This window comes from Hippopotamus amphibius, chromosome 10 (assembly GCF_030028045.1).
Source record: "Hippopotamus amphibius kiboko isolate mHipAmp2 chromosome 10, mHipAmp2.hap2, whole genome shotgun sequence".
NCBI lineage: Eukaryota > Metazoa > Chordata > Mammalia > Artiodactyla > Hippopotamidae > Hippopotamus > Hippopotamus amphibius.
Window position 1 is genome coordinate 94,900,881 of NC_080195.1, and position 18,569 is coordinate 94,919,449.

General features: G+C 33.6%; 1 protein-coding gene across 1 annotated transcript in view; it reads left to right on the forward strand.

The window, feature by feature from the left end:
* Nucleotides 1-18,569, forward strand: part of NCAM2 (neural cell adhesion molecule 2) — a 551,377-nt gene that overhangs the window by 463,766 nt on the left and 69,042 nt on the right. The window contains exon 18 of the mRNA XM_057696426.1: nt 1,259-1,432. Coding sequence (XP_057552409.1) covers nt 1,259-1,432 — 174 coding nt within the window. The remainder of the gene's footprint in view (nt 1-1,258; nt 1,433-18,569) is intronic.

Consider the following 18,569-nt stretch of genomic DNA (forward strand, 5'->3'; position numbering starts at 1 on the left):
TACAATATTAATATCTAAAAGACCATAAACTTGCCCTGTTGGCTCTTGCCCAGTATCATTTATAAGGCATATTTTTATGTGATCTATAGTGCTCTCTTTTAACTCTAGAAAATAAGGCACATTTGACTTTTGACAGCCATTCAAGATTTTTATATGAATGTCTGATTATATTGAAACAAAAATTTACATTTACTGCATTATTTTCAACCAAGTGTTTTACTCTTCGTTTTTGTAAAGTTAATTCCAGAGATAGAACTATACATTTTATTTATGTATTTATATAATACATTCATATAATTTACATACATTATGTATAAATTTCCAATCTTTATGATTTTTCAAATGTGATATTGACAGAAAAAGAGAGAGACTGAGAAACAGAAGGGATGGAGAGAAATTCCTTTAATGTTTAACATGCGTCTAATTACTCACGTTCCAGAGCAGAGGTTTCATTGATTTTCTCAAGACTTTTTTCTCTCTTATTTTCTCCTGTTGCCTGTTTGGCCTTTCAGATAATTCCTTATAAAGCTTTGTGTACTAGAAAATAAAATGAAGTTTCACCCAGGATACCTTCTTGAGTTTGAAATAATGTGAGTAATGGATTAATGACAAAACACATAGAAGAAGAATTTTATAGCTGTTTCCTTTAAATATCAGGATTAAAACTTAAATATCTACCTTTATTTTAATTAAATGATATATAAATAAAAATTTAAAATAGTCCACAGTTTTAGTTCATAATGACAATTTCTCCAAACTTAACACTTGCTCCCAAATTATAATATAATTTTAATAAACAAAAAGGAAATAAATTCATATTTTTACAAAAGATAATTCTTTACAGTAATGATTCAATACAATCTATTTTTTTATATTTTAATTCTGCCTGCATTCTCTCTCTTACACACACAAACACACACATATACACTCACACACTCACGAGCTTATTTTTCTTGAATGGAAATAAAATGTTTATATTGTATGGTAAAGGCAGAAGTAAAATTACTCCTCAATAAATGAAATTTGAGATTGAATATGTTACTCTTTATTTTCTATAGTAATAAAGATTGACTAGTGTATACTTTCTTACAATTTGAAGAGATCACTCAGCGGTTTATGAAAGCTTTGTAATTCAAATATATTAAGTGATATAGGCAACAATTTTCCTTTATTCCTAAGTTCTCTGAGCACCATAAGTCTTAATAATGGCCATCCACGTTATCCGGGTCATGTTTCCTTTGTTTTTATTCCTTTGTAGATGTGCCATCCAGCCCCTATGGAGTGAAGATTATAGAGCTGTCACAGACTACAGCCAAGGTTTCTTTCAGCAAGCCGGACTCCCATGGAGGTGTGCCTATTAATCACTATCAAGTGGATGTCAAAGAAGTGGCATCAGAAACCTGGAAAATAGTACGCTCCCATGGAGTTCAAAGTGAGTCCATGATTTCAAAATGTGCTGCTTAATTCAAGCTGGTCTTCAGTATACCTGTGTGATTAGCTTTTAATTTTCCTTCAACATGCTATTTTTCTTGCTTTTAATGAGATAGGATTGGGAAGACATTCCCACTATCTTAGTCTTCTTCAGAATAGTTTAACAAAGAGTAGAAAAGTTTCCATCTTTAGTAAAGATGAAAGCATTTTGGGAATTCCCTGGAGGTCCGGTGGTTAGGACTTGGTGCGTTCACTGCCGTGGGCCAGGGTTCAATCCCTGGTTGGGGAAGTAAGATCCTGTAAGCCTCACAGCGTGGCCAAAAATAAAATTATAAAGAAAAAAAAAGAGTTTAGCAAAACCACCGAAGTTTAATTCCAGGGGAAAAAAGTTAGTATTTAAAATTTGGTTGTTGGAAAACAAATTTCTGACATGTTACATTTGATGGCTGAATATTATCCAATGTGTGTTTTTCATTTATTAATAATATTTCTTTCATAAGTAGGTGTGAAAGTCATACTGTAAAATGTAGATGTCTTGTGTATATACTCATGAAGCCATCTATAAAAATTGACCTTGCATATTAAAATTTACTTCAAAATTGTGTTTTGGAAACTTAAATTTTTACTGCAAGTCATGACATTTTGAGTAATAGAATTAGCTAATTCTGAGAAGTTCAAACAATTTACAACAGTTCTTTTCACTTGTGCAGAATTTCATCATGTGAATATGTGATTTTTTTCCTCCATTATTCGGAGAAGAAACTAAATTAGGGAATAATAATTGATTACCAGAATTAGCCTCTGTTAATTGGGACAGAAAACTACACCCAAAAAGATAGCATAGAACAGTGAGGAAAGTATTGCTGCAGATGGTTCCTGTTCTGCTGGCCCTGCCTTGGCCCTAACATGTATGGTGTTAAGGTTCTATAAAAGGCATGAGCCCTCTTGTGAGGAACTGTCCTAGTGGACAATGGAGACAGAACAGATAAAATCATTCGAGGCTCACCTGTGTTGGCACCTGCGTGTTCAGTTTTGGCTAAGAGTAACTATAGGTTTTTGATAGAAGTGTTGGAAATTTTATCAATCAATCATCAATCATTTACCATGTTCTTCAAATAATGCCCCCAAACAGGTCAGCTCTTATCACTGTTTTTAATGATGAGAGATTTTGGATAGTTAATGTTCTTTATGCACATGCTATGTGGCTCAGGAGAGAAGATGTGTAAAGGTCATGCACAAAAAGAAAGAATGAGTGAGTTCAAGGACTCTGGTAAAAGAAATCAGTATCCTAAATGCAGGAATTTTTTTTTTTTTTTTTTTTAAGAAAGAGAAAACACGAGAGGGTGAAAGGTGAGAGACAGAAAGAGAAAATATTTCTGACAGTGTAAAACATGGATAGTGTTTTACACAGACAGACACGAAGACAGGAAATGTGAAGTCTGAACATTATAGAAATTACATTATAGAAATTATACCTAGCAGAATAGTACTGCCACACCCTGCCCCTCCACCCCAGGGTAGAAGGAGAAGGTTAATAGATTTTCCAAGACTTCTTACAAAGTTGCAACACCATGGATAATTTTTATAACAGTCTTGGACTAGCCAAGTTATTCACATTCAAAAACCTGATATTGTACCCCATATATACATCTCTCAGAAGCAGATTTCCATGCTTATAACAATGGTATATAATAACAGAGAACATTTGTTAATTTATAGTGAGAAATCACTGTCCTAGAAATGAGACATTCAAAATCTGTACGATGAGTACATTCTTTACCTGTGTATATTACGTAGGAAAGAAAATGTGAATCAGAAACGTGTTTGGTGAGCCTCTAATGTCAGTAAGAGAAGTCACATGAATATGGCATTTAATGGCTTCATACTGGGACAGCTTAAAGCTTGCCAATAAGACCAAAATACTTTAAGTCCCATGGCTTGAGATTTCTCCCCTTTACATGAGGAAAATATCTGCACTGATACTTTTCTTTCTTTTTCGTGTCTTACTCTTTTTTCAAAGATATGTTAATATGTTCCTTGAATAAGATCACAATCATGTAGCCAAACCACTGCACGATCTCGACTCAGTGAAGTACAAACACGATTTTTTAGTCCAATTACTCATTTCATCATTTTTTGGGAAATCTGATTTTCTGTTATTTATCACCTTTAGCAGACACTATAGATTTATGGTCCTCCTCAAGTACAAATACTCTCAGTTAAGTCCTGCACAATTTAAACCTTATAAAGCCCAATTTAGCACTCATATTTTCTCTGGCCCCCATATAGCTGGATCTTATCCTGGGGAGGAGAGCCCAGAGGTGGCATGAACTACATCTTCTCTCGGGAAGAAAAAATGAGTCAAATACCTCATTTTTCTGCACTGTCTGTGAGACAGGCACCTAAGTACCTGTCTCCTGGGGATGCATGTGTGGGGTGCAAGCACACCAGAAGACTTTTGGAGAGACAGTGTCCTCAGATGGAGCACTGCTCAGCTTGACCTCCTCAGCCTGTCTTCAGTAGGTTTTGCTCTGAGTGTAACTATAGTCTACCAACTTTATGGAGTCTCCATTTGTCCTGGGGAAAAGTTCCACATCCTTATTAAGCTGAAATATGAGAACGTAGACTGCCTCACAGCTTTCCTCTTTCAGAAGAGAGATTAATGTTATGTAAAAACAAGAATTCCAAATAAGGATGGGAATGCCAGAGTCCCTCCACCCCCACTTTTTGCTGATAAATCCAATGGATCTGTTCATCCATTTGCACTGTCCTCACCTGCCAGGAGGGAACACAGGCTTCTCCTAGCAGAAAGGCATACATACTACTCAATGATATGATGTTCTTCTCTTTGTAGTCTTCTGCTTATACAGAGTGGGAAGCAGTGAGCTTAGGGGTTGGAGTTTTGGGGCTGAGGTTCCAGAGCCAGTTCAGCCTCTTTTTATTCTACTTTGCAGGGCATGCCTAGCATTTTCTCAGTTGCTTAGTATTTTCCATCTCTTTCTTCTTTTCATGAATTATCCCAGTTGAAAATCCCAAGACAGCAGAAGCAAGCCTACTCATTTTCACAAATTCCTGGTGCTGGACTGGTGCCATTCTTTCTCCTTGAGATTAAGTGCACTTTAATAACCTGATTTATTTAATGTTGAATTTACACCTTATATCCCAAATAACAAGGTGATATTTCATGTATAAAAACTCAAGTCTTTAAGGGTTCCATCGTTTAGCCTTAATATTTGGATAACGGGCATGAATGTAAATACATAACTAAGAGAAAAACATAAATGTAAAGGGTAGCCAGGAGATAAGCTGAACCTCCCACTGGGACTAATCCTAACAACTGAGAATATGTGTGTCTGGCATTTGCTCTTCCTTTAGCAGAGATGCACCATTTTCATAAAGATATAATAAAGATCAGAATAACAAATGCTTTATGCTGATAGAAATGTGGAATGCATACTTTTTTGTAAAATTTATGTCAATAATTTGACTGTTAGAATATATAACAATGTTTGTTTATCTGTTTATTTATTTATTTTAGATTCTGAGAAGATTTAATTTTTAAGGAAGAAAAATATTTTATTACATTGCTGAAACACCATTCTTGCATATACATTCTTTTTTTTTTAATTGTAGTATACTTGCTTTATGATGTTGTGTTAGTTTCTACTATACAGCAAAGTGAACCAGCTGTATGTGTACACAAATGCCCTCTTTTTTGGATTTCTTTCCCATTTAGATCACTGCAGAGCATTGAGTAGAGTTCCCTGTGCTATACAGCAAATTCTCATTAGTTATCTATTTTATACATAGTAATGTACATATGTCAATCCCAATCTCCCAATTCATCCCACCCCACATCCTTTCCCACTTGGTATCCATGTTTGTTGTCTACTTCTGTGTCCCTATTTCTTCTTTGCAAGTAAGATCGTCTATACCATTTTTTTTTTATATTCCATATATAATATGTTTTTCTCTTTCTGACTTACTTCACTCTGTATGACAGTCTCTAGGTACTATGGAGAACAGTATGGATGTTCCTTAAAAGACCAAAAATAGAACTACCATATGACACAGCAATCCCACTACTAGGCTTATACCCAAAGAAAACCATAATTCAAAAAGACACATGCACCCCATTGTTCACTGCAGCACTATCTACAATAGCCAGGACATGGAAGCAACCTAAATGTCCATCAACAGAGGAAAATATAAAGCAGATGTGGTACATATATACCATGGAATATTACTCAGCCATTAAAAGGAACAAAATTGGGTCATTCATAGAGATGTGGATATAACATAGTTTAGACTTAAACTTTTGATCTTAAACACACATATTTTCATTGAGGCACCATGGTTTCTTTTAAAAGTGACACTTCAACCTTGCTCACATTTTTCCCACCAGATAGGCTTATATCCTTCTATCAATGCCTAGAATTACTCTTTCACCCTGGCCAACCTACAGTGTTCTCTCATAATGTCTCCTTGGGAGGGTTTTCACACTAAACTTTTCTCTTCCTGCAGAATGAATGACCAGCAAACAATGCCATATTTCTTACATTATATTGTATTTATATTTTAATATATTATATCATTTTATATTTCTTACATTATAAATCTCTAATTTATCTTCTCTCCTAGCTTATAAATTGCATGAGTGAAACTAGTGTGTTCATTCATTTCAGTATTTCAAGTGCCAAAAGCGTATGAGAGTATGGGGAATGATGAAATTTGGTAGAGGTTCTATATCCCCCTTTCAATATGTTTATGTCTACAGAAGTAGTGAGGTGTTTATTAGGGATCAACATCTTTGAAAAAAAGGGGAAGAAGCAAAATGGGGAAAATGGAGGAACTGAACTGCAATGCAGGCTCCACAAAACCTCAATCAATGGGATGAGGAACTCTTAAGGCAATAATGTCCATCTTGGATGGACCACTTCACTTACAATAGATTGTTATTGAGCAACACGACCTTAAGATGTAGTAGAAGCCAGGTCGTGATAGGCATCTCCAGTAACATGGCCATGTGCTCTGATCATGACCCCTTAGCTAATGATTACTTCTTGCTCAGTGGCATGCTAGGAATGTTTTTAAGGTATATATTTCTGCACAGAATATAGTATTACCTTGCTCATGAAACCAGGGTTCTTCATTATGACTCTTCCACAGAGAATAACCACAAATTCTACACAACATTTCTTCCCATCCCTAATATATCAAACAGCATTAGGCTCGCTGCTCATCATTCATCTCCAAAACTGTGTGGTTCTATAATTATGTTTTTCCTGGACATGCTTTATGCCATTTCAGTCTTTTGATATTCCCAGCAATAGACAAATATGGAAGTGACATTAAAGAAAAAATACTATATCTATACATTTCCCCTAAGTCATGATGTCACAGAAAAGGCACTAAATTGAGAGTTAGAATATTTTGGTTACATTTTCCCTACAATTAGTTTTATGACCTTAGGCTAATCAATGTCTAAGGGGCTTAGTTCTCTCAAATATGGTTCCTAAATGATTTCTAGCGAGTGTTACTGCTCGGACCTGTTGTGATGGCCTTTCCTGCTGCTGTCCCAGGTCAGTGCTGGCAGAGCAGACGTGTGCACCACTCTGTGCTTGAGATCCATTTTCCTCTGTACATCTCAAAAGCCTGGCACATCTCATTCACTGATGAATGCCCTACTGAATCTCTTCCCTCATCAGAGACCCCTACTTTTGGTATCAACTCTTCCATATTTTATTATCCAATAGCAGACACAGAAATGTAGTTTGGACTTCAAGGTATCTTGTGAAAGCAATTAGGGCTTCGATCAGGCAGGAGGGAAGTTGGACTGTACTGGAGGCATAATAATGCCTCAGCCTACACATCAGGCAAGTCTGGAATGAGTATGACCCTACAGAATGTCCACCTTAGGCTAAAATGGCCAGTCCTTTAAATCCCTGCTTCCTCCTTTACTCAGATCCAAGCTTCTCTGGGAAGAGTACAGCTGGGTTAGAGACAGCTTTCTGCAGCTGAGGCAGACCCTAATGGTCTGCTGCCTGAATTACTCCCAGCTAGGCAGCAAATGGAATCTTAGCTGAAATCTCCATGTTTACTATAATATCTCTTTATTATGTATCTATTTTAAATAAAATCCCCAAAGCTGATCTAATTTCATAGACCTCAAAATCTTGTTAAAGTTTGAACTGTGAGATATAATAACTTCTGCAATGCAAGTATCTGTGTACAGTTATGAATGTGTGCATACACAAACCTCAGCATTTATGGTCTTCATTTATTTAGCATTATTTTTTCATTTTTCTTCAATTTCAAAGTATTTCTGTCTATTAAATAAATCATCAACACATTTAAATATAGTGCTTTCCTCCTCAAATATCTTCTAGGATATTTCCAAGTCATCTATTAGCTGATTCAATATACAAAATTGGTTTATATTAGTGAGCAAATTCTCAGTACATATAGATTTGTTGATTTTGTATTATGTTTTGAGTGAAATAACTCTTCATTATTCATTCACCTCACACTATATATAGACAGTCTTCTAAAATGACCATGCTCTTTCTGCTTGCTGAGGCAAAATACCAGTGATCAGGCAATTAAAGCAACATTAAAGATAGCTGACATTTTTGTCTTAGCTCAGACCTCTGTAACAAAATGTCTTAGGTCTAGTGGCTTAAATAACAGATATTTATTTCCCACAGTTCTGGAGACTGGTAAGTCCAAGGTCAAGATGCCATGTGATTTGATTCCTGAGGACCCTCTTTTTGGTCTGCAAGTGGCCCCTTTCTCACCGTATCCAAACAGGGAAGAGAGATGGAGAGTGGGAGACAGAGAAAGCATGCAGAGTGCTCAGATTTCTAGTCCTCTTGTTATAAGAACACTAATCTCTCCACCCTCATGACCTTATCCAAACCTAATTACCTCCCAAAGACCTCACCTCCAAAAGGATCACATTAGGGCTTCAACATATAAATTTGGGGGGGGGGGACACAGTTCAGTCCCAAATATTTATTCTATTGCCATCACTGTGTTGAGTGAAAATAAAGTCAGCAGATTTTGACAACAAATTGAAGAATTGGTAGTATCAGTATCTTCTGCTTTACGGAGGATGAAGCTGAGGACAATCCACATAAAGGGGGAAACTGAGACTCTAAACTGTAGTGCCGTATCCCTAATGTCATATGGGTAAATAATAATGAAACTAGAAGTCAAACCCAGACAGGAAATCTGATTCCAAAGCCTACGTTATTAACTATTATGGACTTTTTATCTTTTATTCGGTTAAGAGTTGAGAAAGTGGAACACAAGTTACTGCTTTGCAGAGTATGAGTAAGATGTATATATGTCTTATGTGTATAGTGTAATATGTAGTGTGTGTGTGCTGCGCTGTTGCAGTGTGTTTTAGATAGCTAGTGAGAGGTAGTTGTGCAGAGAATTTGGGGCGGGGTGGCAGATTTGCCTGACAGAGTTAAATATGAATTACAAAGGTGAAATATCACTGTTATTTGAAAGTTTGTAATTAGAAACTAATAAAGCTGACAGGAAAGGAAGGTAGGAAGGAAGAAAAAGGCAGACATTTTAAACATGTTTGTTCCTTCCATCCCATATATGAATGGTTGACTAGACTACAGCAAGACAGTAAAGTCTAGAAAATATATGATAAATATTATGTGTGGATGAGTTGTGAGATTATATGATGCAGTAATTGATGATTTCAAAAGGAAAAATAATTACATAGTAGCTTCTTTCCATTGTGCTTCAATGCATTTCAGACATAAGAATCAGGGTAATTTACTAAGAACATTATTATAAGGGAGCTTGAGAATGTGGCCCAACTACACTGTGTGGTGTAGCTTGATTTAGGGGTGAAAGTTAGGTGATCTGGAGCAGAGAACAGGCTTCCGAGATAGTAAGAATCTCAAAAATTCAACTTCAGAATTGTCCATATATATGTATTCTGGAGAGGAGTTCCATAGCTTTCATTCATTCTCAAAAAATTTACCTTAAAAATGTTTTTATTTCAACTTTGTTTTCAAACTGTAGTTCAACTGAGTATACAATTCAAATTGGGTAGTTATTTTCCTTTGGTAATCTAAGGAGAATATTTTACTCTCCTCTATCTTCCATTGTTACTGTTTTGAAGTCTGCTATCAGTTGTCTTTTTTAATAAATATTACATGTCTTAAAGTGGATTTCTGTATTTGTTCTGCTTGGGGTTCAGTTTGATTTCTGAATCTGAAAATCTGTATCTTTCATCAGTTGTGGAAAATGGTGTATCATTTCCTTCTTGACTATTGTCTCTTCTCCCATTCTCTCTATTCATTTATTCTGAAAATCTAAGTAACGTGCTAAACTTGTTATTTGAAAGCTTAGAATATCATATCTCCTTACATATATTTTATTATGTTTCATTCTTTTATTATGCTATTCAGCTCTGCCTACTAGGTCACTAATTCTTTGTTCACTTATGTTTAATTTACCTTTCAATATCTTACTGTTTTTAATTCAATAATCACATTTTAATTTACTTAATTTCTATTAGTTCATTGGCTTATTTCAGCAGACTCTCACTCTTGGTGGCTTATTTACTAGCATATTTTGTGGCTTTAAGTTGTGATCTCATATTTTGCTTATTTTTTTTACTGGGAATCATGCAAGGCCTTGGGTTTGAGTGTATTCTTCCAAAGAAGATATCCGTTTCCTTCTGGAAGTTGTCTGGAGCATTACAAAGCTGGACGCACCAGAGCACTCTAAATCAATTTCTTGATTTGTGGTATTCTATGAGAGTACTGTGAGGCTGGTTTATAGTTACTGATTTTCAAACAAATATTTATCTACCCCCAACACTGCCCAATCAAACTAAGATGTTGTTCAAGACCAAGCCAGACAAATTTTAATTGCCAGTAGTCTTCTTTACGTGTGTGTGTGTGTGTGTGTGTGTGTGTGTTTTCTAGCTCATACTTTAGTTCCATCCAAGAACATAGAGGTTCCTGGCTCCATGCAGGAGTCCCATTCTCAGTTCTCCCCTCTTGTATCTTCTTTCCCCAGTGATGATATTCAAACCCAATCTGTGTGAAAGCTCTCAATTGTCTCAGTACTAGTGATGTTTTCAACAGGACTGCGGTAATTGATAGAAATGCAGTTCCATGGCTACTCCTCTAGCTTCGTGTCTCCCCATCCACTTCATTTTTGGTAGTTTAGAGTTTGCCTTTCTTTTCTATGAGATGATATGTACACTTAAACAGATTTTTGAAAATGATATTTATAATCTGTAAGTCTTCTTTGCTTAGAAGACTTGTTTTTTTGGCTAAGTAACCCTATGCTGAAACTCTGAAAGTATATTTTAAGGCACTGATACATTTTTGAATAGTGAAAAGATGCTTATTTTGTGTATTTGTTTTATAATTTGTGTTACTCATTCATCTTAAAGGTTAAAAGATTTTTTCAAAACATAACTATACTCATTGCTTTTAAGTCATTTGTTAGAAGATAGATTTAGGTTTATTTATGAAAAGACAGGTGCGTATGATCATGAATGTTTCAGCTACTACCTTTTTTTTTTTTTGCCCTCAGAGTGGCTTTATTTTTTTCTAATTTATATGAGCTTAGTGTATGTTTAGTTACTTTTCCTTGTTCATAAATATCTATAATTCACTATATACTATTCACTTATCTGCTTCTAATTGCTGATATCATGACCTAGAAATAAATATCAGTTCTTGCTTGATTGTAATGTCATTCAGCAGGAAAATTTTAGCATAAAAGTTTTCCTCTTTGTAGATTCTGATTCTAAATGACTCATTAATTAATTTTTTATGAAATTAGGAAATTACTTTGCACCTGAAAGTAGGCTTAGGGGGCATTTGAAGCTTAGACCTATTATTATATTCTTCTCCAAGGCTTAACTGAAGCCTTACTGATCATCCCAATCACTGATGTGACACAAAACTAATTTTCAAAGCATGGGGAATTGTGAACAAATCAGCTATCAAAAATGTGAACTATTCAAATATAGAATGTGAGTCATTCTGACATTTAGTTTTGAGTTAAAATCATGTATTACAGGTGTAGCAACACTTTTTGGCTGGGAGGGCTACATGACATATTCATTACCATACCATTTAACATTTTTTAAGTGTGTTCTATATAACTCATTGGGCACAAATGAAGAGAAAATAATAATCTTGCAAAACAGCTACTCATTTTTCAGTCTTCAAACTCAAAATGAAAAATTAGCATTTTAAAATAGCAAGTTCTTTTTAACAGACCATAAAAAAAATCTCTCAAATTGCATAATCTTTCTTTTGATTTGTGAAATGTTTATCCAACTAGAATCACACACAGAAGTCCTTCCAATGTCAACCAAAGTTTTTTTATGCTCTGCTTTATTTGGGTCTAAGCTTAGAGTAGAATTTCCCTTTGTTCCTGAATATAAGGGAGATAATTTTTATTTGAAAATAAGAGCATTAGCTAAATAAAATTTTATTGAAACTTTTATTTTTCCAAACTCTTGCTATTTTTACTAATCAAGGGATGTAGTCATTGACTACAATTTGGAAATAAATACACAGTTGGATTTTTCACTCCTTTCATTGTGTAGTTCTACTGACCCTTCAATGTGGCTTTGCAGGATGCAATTTCAGTGTGTATATTTTAATTTATAGATTCAATTTTAACATTATAGTATTTAGTATATAAACACTACAGTTAAAATTATGTTCATGCTTCATTATTACACATAATTCCAAACTTTTTATCCAGGTTTTAATTTTAGCAAAATATCTGTTTTAATTAAAATTTGAAAGAAAAAATTAATTTATATGGTAAAGAAACCATTTTCATTTTTTTTTGAAAAGTAACATTCAATAAGCATCTTTTCCAAGTTTGTTTTGAAGTGTGTGTTTGGATTTGTAAAGTACATGCCTGTGTCTTATAGATCAGCAAAACTAATTTTGAATAGAAGTTTAAATTGAAATAGATTGAAGATTAGTGCTACTTTACCATAATTTTTTTCATTTTAACATTTGTATTTTTCAATTTGGCTACTGATTTTTAAATTTCTAAATCTTTCATTGTCTGATCATTTCGCATTTCATGAATGTGGTATATTCTGTCTCTGATAATTGTAATGATAGTGTATTTTCAAAGTTGTTTCTGCACCCTAGTTTTTTTCTTGGACTTATTTTGTTGTTGTTATTGTTACTGATTTTATTCTCTGTCATTCACATCGGAAACTTTTCTCAAATATTTGGTGATCCTTGTCTGGATGTATATACTTAAAAGTGAGAAGAAAACACCGCTAGTTTCTGTTTGCAAAGGCAGGACTTCTCAAGCCTTGTGATCAGATGAGTGTACGACTTCCACATCAACAACAGTATGCGAAATGTCAGCAATTTGTAGATATCTTTTTTGAGGCTTTCTAGTTATTATTGACATACTTGACTACTGGAACTCTGTAGAAAATCAGTTTGTGTCAGATGGTATCCCACAAATTTTTGCCAGCTCATCAGCTCCACACTCCCTCATGTTTATAACCCCACAGTCTTAACTTCCTTGGTCCACTTTATCCAGATAATAAAACTTTCATCTTCTGTGGAGAGAAAGCAATTCATCTTTCCTTAAATCTGAGATGAGAACATGAAAGTACAATTGTTCAAATGTTCAGTGATCATCCATTTTCCTGTTCCCATGTTTTGGGCTTAAAATTTCTGAGACTTTCCTGAGCTCTTTAATCAGTTTACCTCCACTTGCCATCTTATCTTTATATACAGCTATTTACTATTTTTGTGTAATATTTTTTTCATTTGGGCTTTTTCAATTTTTAAAGCAAGGACAATATTAAATTAAAATTACTTCATTAATATATTGATGGCTATAGTATTGACAATTCCCCTTTAGAAAAATGAGCGTATCAGTGTTTCTTACTGAGTAATGATTAGTACATATAATAAGCTAAATTCTTTGCTTTATTGTGTGACTTGTGAGGAAAAGAATTCACAATTATCGTGGAAACTGGCTAGTCTCATATGCGTACTCAGAGGAAATTTTAACTATAATTTTAAGCTTCAAAATGTCACAGTTTTTCTCAACAAGGACCTGAATAACAAAGGCCATTCGCTATGGACACAGTGTAAGGTTGCATATATTGTATAATATACAACTACAAGAAGAGCTATTTACATGTATTATGTAGTCAGTGGTACCCTTGACATTTTTCAATATGGCAGCTCTGCCTATTGGTAGATATGTCTACATTGCATAAAGGAACCTATTAAAATCCACAAGGTATTTGATCCAACTAGTTCCATATTAGGAAGCATGCTATTTGATAGTCACCCCAAAATTTTATTGTTTAAAACCCTGCTAGTTATGCAGCGGATTTCAGGTTATTCAACAGCTCCTGGATTCTTCATCAGTAATTGAGGGACATATTGTATGTGTATAGTGCTATATATAAAAACAGGGCACATAGTAATGTAAGAGGCCATATTTCTATTAAATTGTCAATTAATTTTTAATGAAAATATACAGGGTTGGGTTCCTCTTAGTCTGAATTATACAACTTAAAAAGAAAGTAATTGTTAGTGGAAACATTTTATTAAAGTTATTGCCTATAAAGATTTATTTCATACTCATTGTTGACTATGAGACATTTTGTTAGTACTTAAATAGAAGGCCAGTGATTATTTAAAACATAGGGTAACATTGATGAGAATGAGCATCAAAATTTAACTAGAATAAGCCCATACAAGTATTTTTTTCAAATGCATTTTGCCATATTATGATGTTATCTAAATTGTGACTTTCCTAAATTTACGGGGAATTTTCTACGTGGTGTTATGGTGCCATTAAAAAATAATTGATATATCTTTCTGTACTTAAAAACTTCTTTTTAATTTTGTTTTTTTGGAAATGCACCTCAGAAGAAATCCCCGCATATAACATGATTATACTTCTAGGTCTTTTTTCTCCCCTCCTTTCAAACCACACATACAGTGGTTTATTTTAACTATAAAAATGAATTGCCTTTTTTCCTTTTTCTCTTACCTTTGTGTTTTCTCTTTTCTGTGTGCGTTCTCAAAACATATTGCTATACATTTTCTTTTATTTTGTGATTTATTAGCAGATATCTTTCATAAACAATGAGTTAAAGAATTCATGAGATCCAATGACATGAATCTATGATAGCTACTTCATGTTTGAAATGCTATAATATACCATTTTGCAACAAACTTCTTTGCCTACCACTTATGATGAAATGGGTTTAAAAGGGTGTTTTGGTTTATTGGGTTTTTTTTTTTAATGATCTTGGAATTTCACAATAGTTAAAAATATTTTAACGTCATTTCAAATTACACTTTAAGAGTTTTATTCCAATGTTTCTTTGAATCCATGTTACTTATAGTTGCCTGAGTGAAACTGGATTTTCCTCCACATATTTTACTATTCAATTTCAGAATTTTATAAAAATTTAAAATAATCTTTATTTAGTGTTAGCTCTAAACTGCTACAAATTTTTAAAACTTAATAAGCTCCAATGCTTTCTTAAGATTCTCTACAATAAATATTTTTATGATTATACTATTTCCAACATAAATATGCCTAAATAAAAATGGCTATCATTTCTAAATGAGTATATTCCACATGGTGAAAGGCAAAAGAGAAATTTACTGCAAAAATCATCTATTTAAATACAAGTGCAATAAACACTTATGAATTGCAAAGAAAGGAAGAAAAATATAATCCACAGTTATTTTATATTTTAAGTTAAAGGAAATCTGTTCAAATTTGCATGTAGTGGAAAGAGATCTACATGTTAACATTCAAAGCAAGAATATCTTGGACTGTTTCCGTTGTGTCCATAAAAAGAACCGGAACTAAATTACAAATTTATATAATTGCAATCTTAATGAATTTAAACTATGTAGAAAAATATAGAGGGAACTAAACTAAAAGGGAAAATTGTTTGAAATAGCAGTCTTAAGTAAAATTACTTGTCTGCTGGAAACTTCCTCACATATGTCAAGATGAAGACACAAATTCATACAAAATTCTATACTCAGCCTTCTTTCTGCTGTAATGATAGAGCTTTTATACAAATATTTTAAAATGTTTTTTCAGTAAAATTAATGAGCTTTTCTGTATGATTGTAGTTTTATGAATCACAGAAATAAAGGTTATAAAGACATGAAATTAATTTGTATAGGAAAGATGTTTGTGAGGAGTGAGAAAAGAAATATGTGTTTCATGTGTTTCATAGGAATTTAATCCCCAGGTGAATGAAAGTATTCACAGGTCCTAGAAACTTTAAGAAAATAGAATCCATTTCGGTGCTCAAACTTATAGTCTTCTGGACACTTTAGTATTCAGTGTAAATAAGATCTTTGCTAGAATATAGCTTACAAATTTTTAATTTCAGTGAGGAATCTCTGTGGGTTAACCATCAAGATTATTTGTATAGTGAATTTAAGTGAGAGGGAACTTTAGAAAACATATTTAAATCTTGTTCCCCTATAATTATAAAAATCATGACCCCAAATACTTCATTATATTAAATTTTATTTTGTACTATTAAAATCTATTATTATGAGCACTGTTTTCTCTTATTATATATAAGTATACTCATAGTTTAAAGAGAGTATAGAGCTTTTCCTTTATAGACTGAACGGCTCACGCTTGTTTCATTGGAAAGGGTCTACGAATGCATTCTTCAATAGTACCATCCTCCGAGGCGAGGATGAACACCATGGACTGGCATGATTAGAAGTGGTTTTAGAGATTGGCACTGCTCTAGTTCTCAGCTCTTTAGTATCATGTGTGAATCATGGAGATAATATTCTTACTTTTTCCTACTGTTGCCATCTCATGTGCTCCTTCTTTTTCTACATGTTAAGGTATGATTAACATTTTCAATTAACAATGTACTGCTCTGATTTTTGTTCCTGTCCTTTTTTAAAAATCACTGTTGTATACAGCAGTGATATTTAAAATAGGATTCTCATATTCCAAGATATATAAAAGATTAGCCATTAGGGTACATAAAGGAAAGCTGATAAATAATTCCATTTCTCCAATAAAATGATATAAATTATGATCAAAATAATCACATTTAATAAATGATTGGAAATACTAAGTATACATATATGTATACGCAAAAATGTATTATGCGTTTGTGTGTATGTATGTGCTTCATTCTTTATCTCACAACGTACCCTTAAATAAACACTTGGCACATCAAAACCCATCCACTCACTGTGCCAAACATGCATTCTACTTTCTTATGGCCATACGTGAGTTTATGTTACTCCTTCCATTCTTTTTTATCCATCCTTCAAGGCCCAATATAAATTTGAGCTTCTTTGTAATAATTTATTTGATTATCTTTTAATAGAAATATTTTACATTCTTTTGCAACTATTTAGTAAATATTGCTTATAGCAGTCTTTGCCAGTAACCACCTCATAATATAAGTATTAAGACATGAGTCACATCTCTTCATCTTGACCACACATCTGAAAACCTGTGAACCATATTGTGTGGACCTCTGAATATTCTATATCACCTGAGATTAATTAATGTACCACTTAATTACTAAGTTTGCTTATAGTAAAATAAAATTATGTTATTAACTATTTCCAAACATCTTGAATTATCACCATTACCATGCTAAATTAAATAAAGCCACCTAAACAAGCTGGTTGTTTTCTTCTTTCTTTGGAGTTCCCAGAGATTCCACAAGCTTTTCTGGGGATTAATGTATGTAATTATCTGTCTTCTAAAACCTAGCTCTATTTACATGAATACACCTTGAGGCCATCTACTAAGATTTTTAAAATATGTATTGTAGCATTTTTAAATATTGTAAGTCTAGACTTAAGTAGACTATTGAGAAAATAAGGAGTTGTTTATCTTCCTCTAAAAAGCAATCTTAATTATTCCTAATTTTCCACCCACTCTTCATACCAAAAGGCATCATCCAACCAGTGTATGATATATGCTGCTGCTACTTTCTCACCTAACATTAAAGGAAGGAAAACTCCTTAGGTGATAGAGCATGTCTGTGCAGTTCTGGTGATTTGGACATGTCAATGGACAGCATTTTTTTTACATGACAGAAAAATGAATGTACTCCATAAAGCTCCTTCAATTTTTGGAATACTTCAATATTTATCCAGAGACCTTAATTTCCATAACTGGTCTCTGTTGTGACACAGGGACACATAGAAAGAACTTATTTTTAATTGAAATATATTGATATACAACATTATATGTTGCAGGTGTACAATATAGTGATTCACAATTTTTAACAGTTATACCCCATTAAAACTTATTATAAAATGTTAGCTATATTCCCTGTGTTGTACAATATATCCCTGTAGCTTATACATAATACTTTATACTTCTTAATCCCCTGCCCCTTTACTGCCCCTCCCCCTTTCCCTCTCCCTGCTGGCACCCACTAGTTTGTTCTCTTTATCCCTGAGTGTGCTCCTTTTTTGTTAAATTCGTTAACATATTTTTCACATTCCACATATAAGTGCTATCATACAGTATATGTCAGTCTCTGTCTGACTTTTTTCACTTAGCATGATACCCTCCAAGTCCATCCATGTTGCTGCAAATTGCAAAATTTCATTCTTTTTTATGATTGTGTAGTATTCCATTACATATATATATTTATATACACATACACACACACACACACACACACACATATACCACATCTCCTTTATTCATTAGTCTTTTGATGGACACTTAGATTGCTCCATATCTTGGCAATTGTAAATAATGCTGCTAGGAGTATTGAGGTGCATGTATCTTTTTTGAATTGGAATTTGGGGGCTTTTTTTGGCTATATACCCAGGAGTGGAATTGCTGGGTCATATGGTAGTTCTATTTTTAGTTTTTTGAGAAACTTCCAGTAATCAAAACAGTATGGTACTGACAAAAAAACAGAGACATAGATGAATGGAACAGAATAGACAGCTCAGAAATAAACCCACACACTTACAGTAAATTAGTCTACAACAAAAGAGGAAAGCTATACGATGGAGAAAAGACAGTCCCTTCAATGAGTGGTGCTGGGAAAACTTCAATAAGTGGTGCTGGGAAAACTGGACGGCTACATGTGA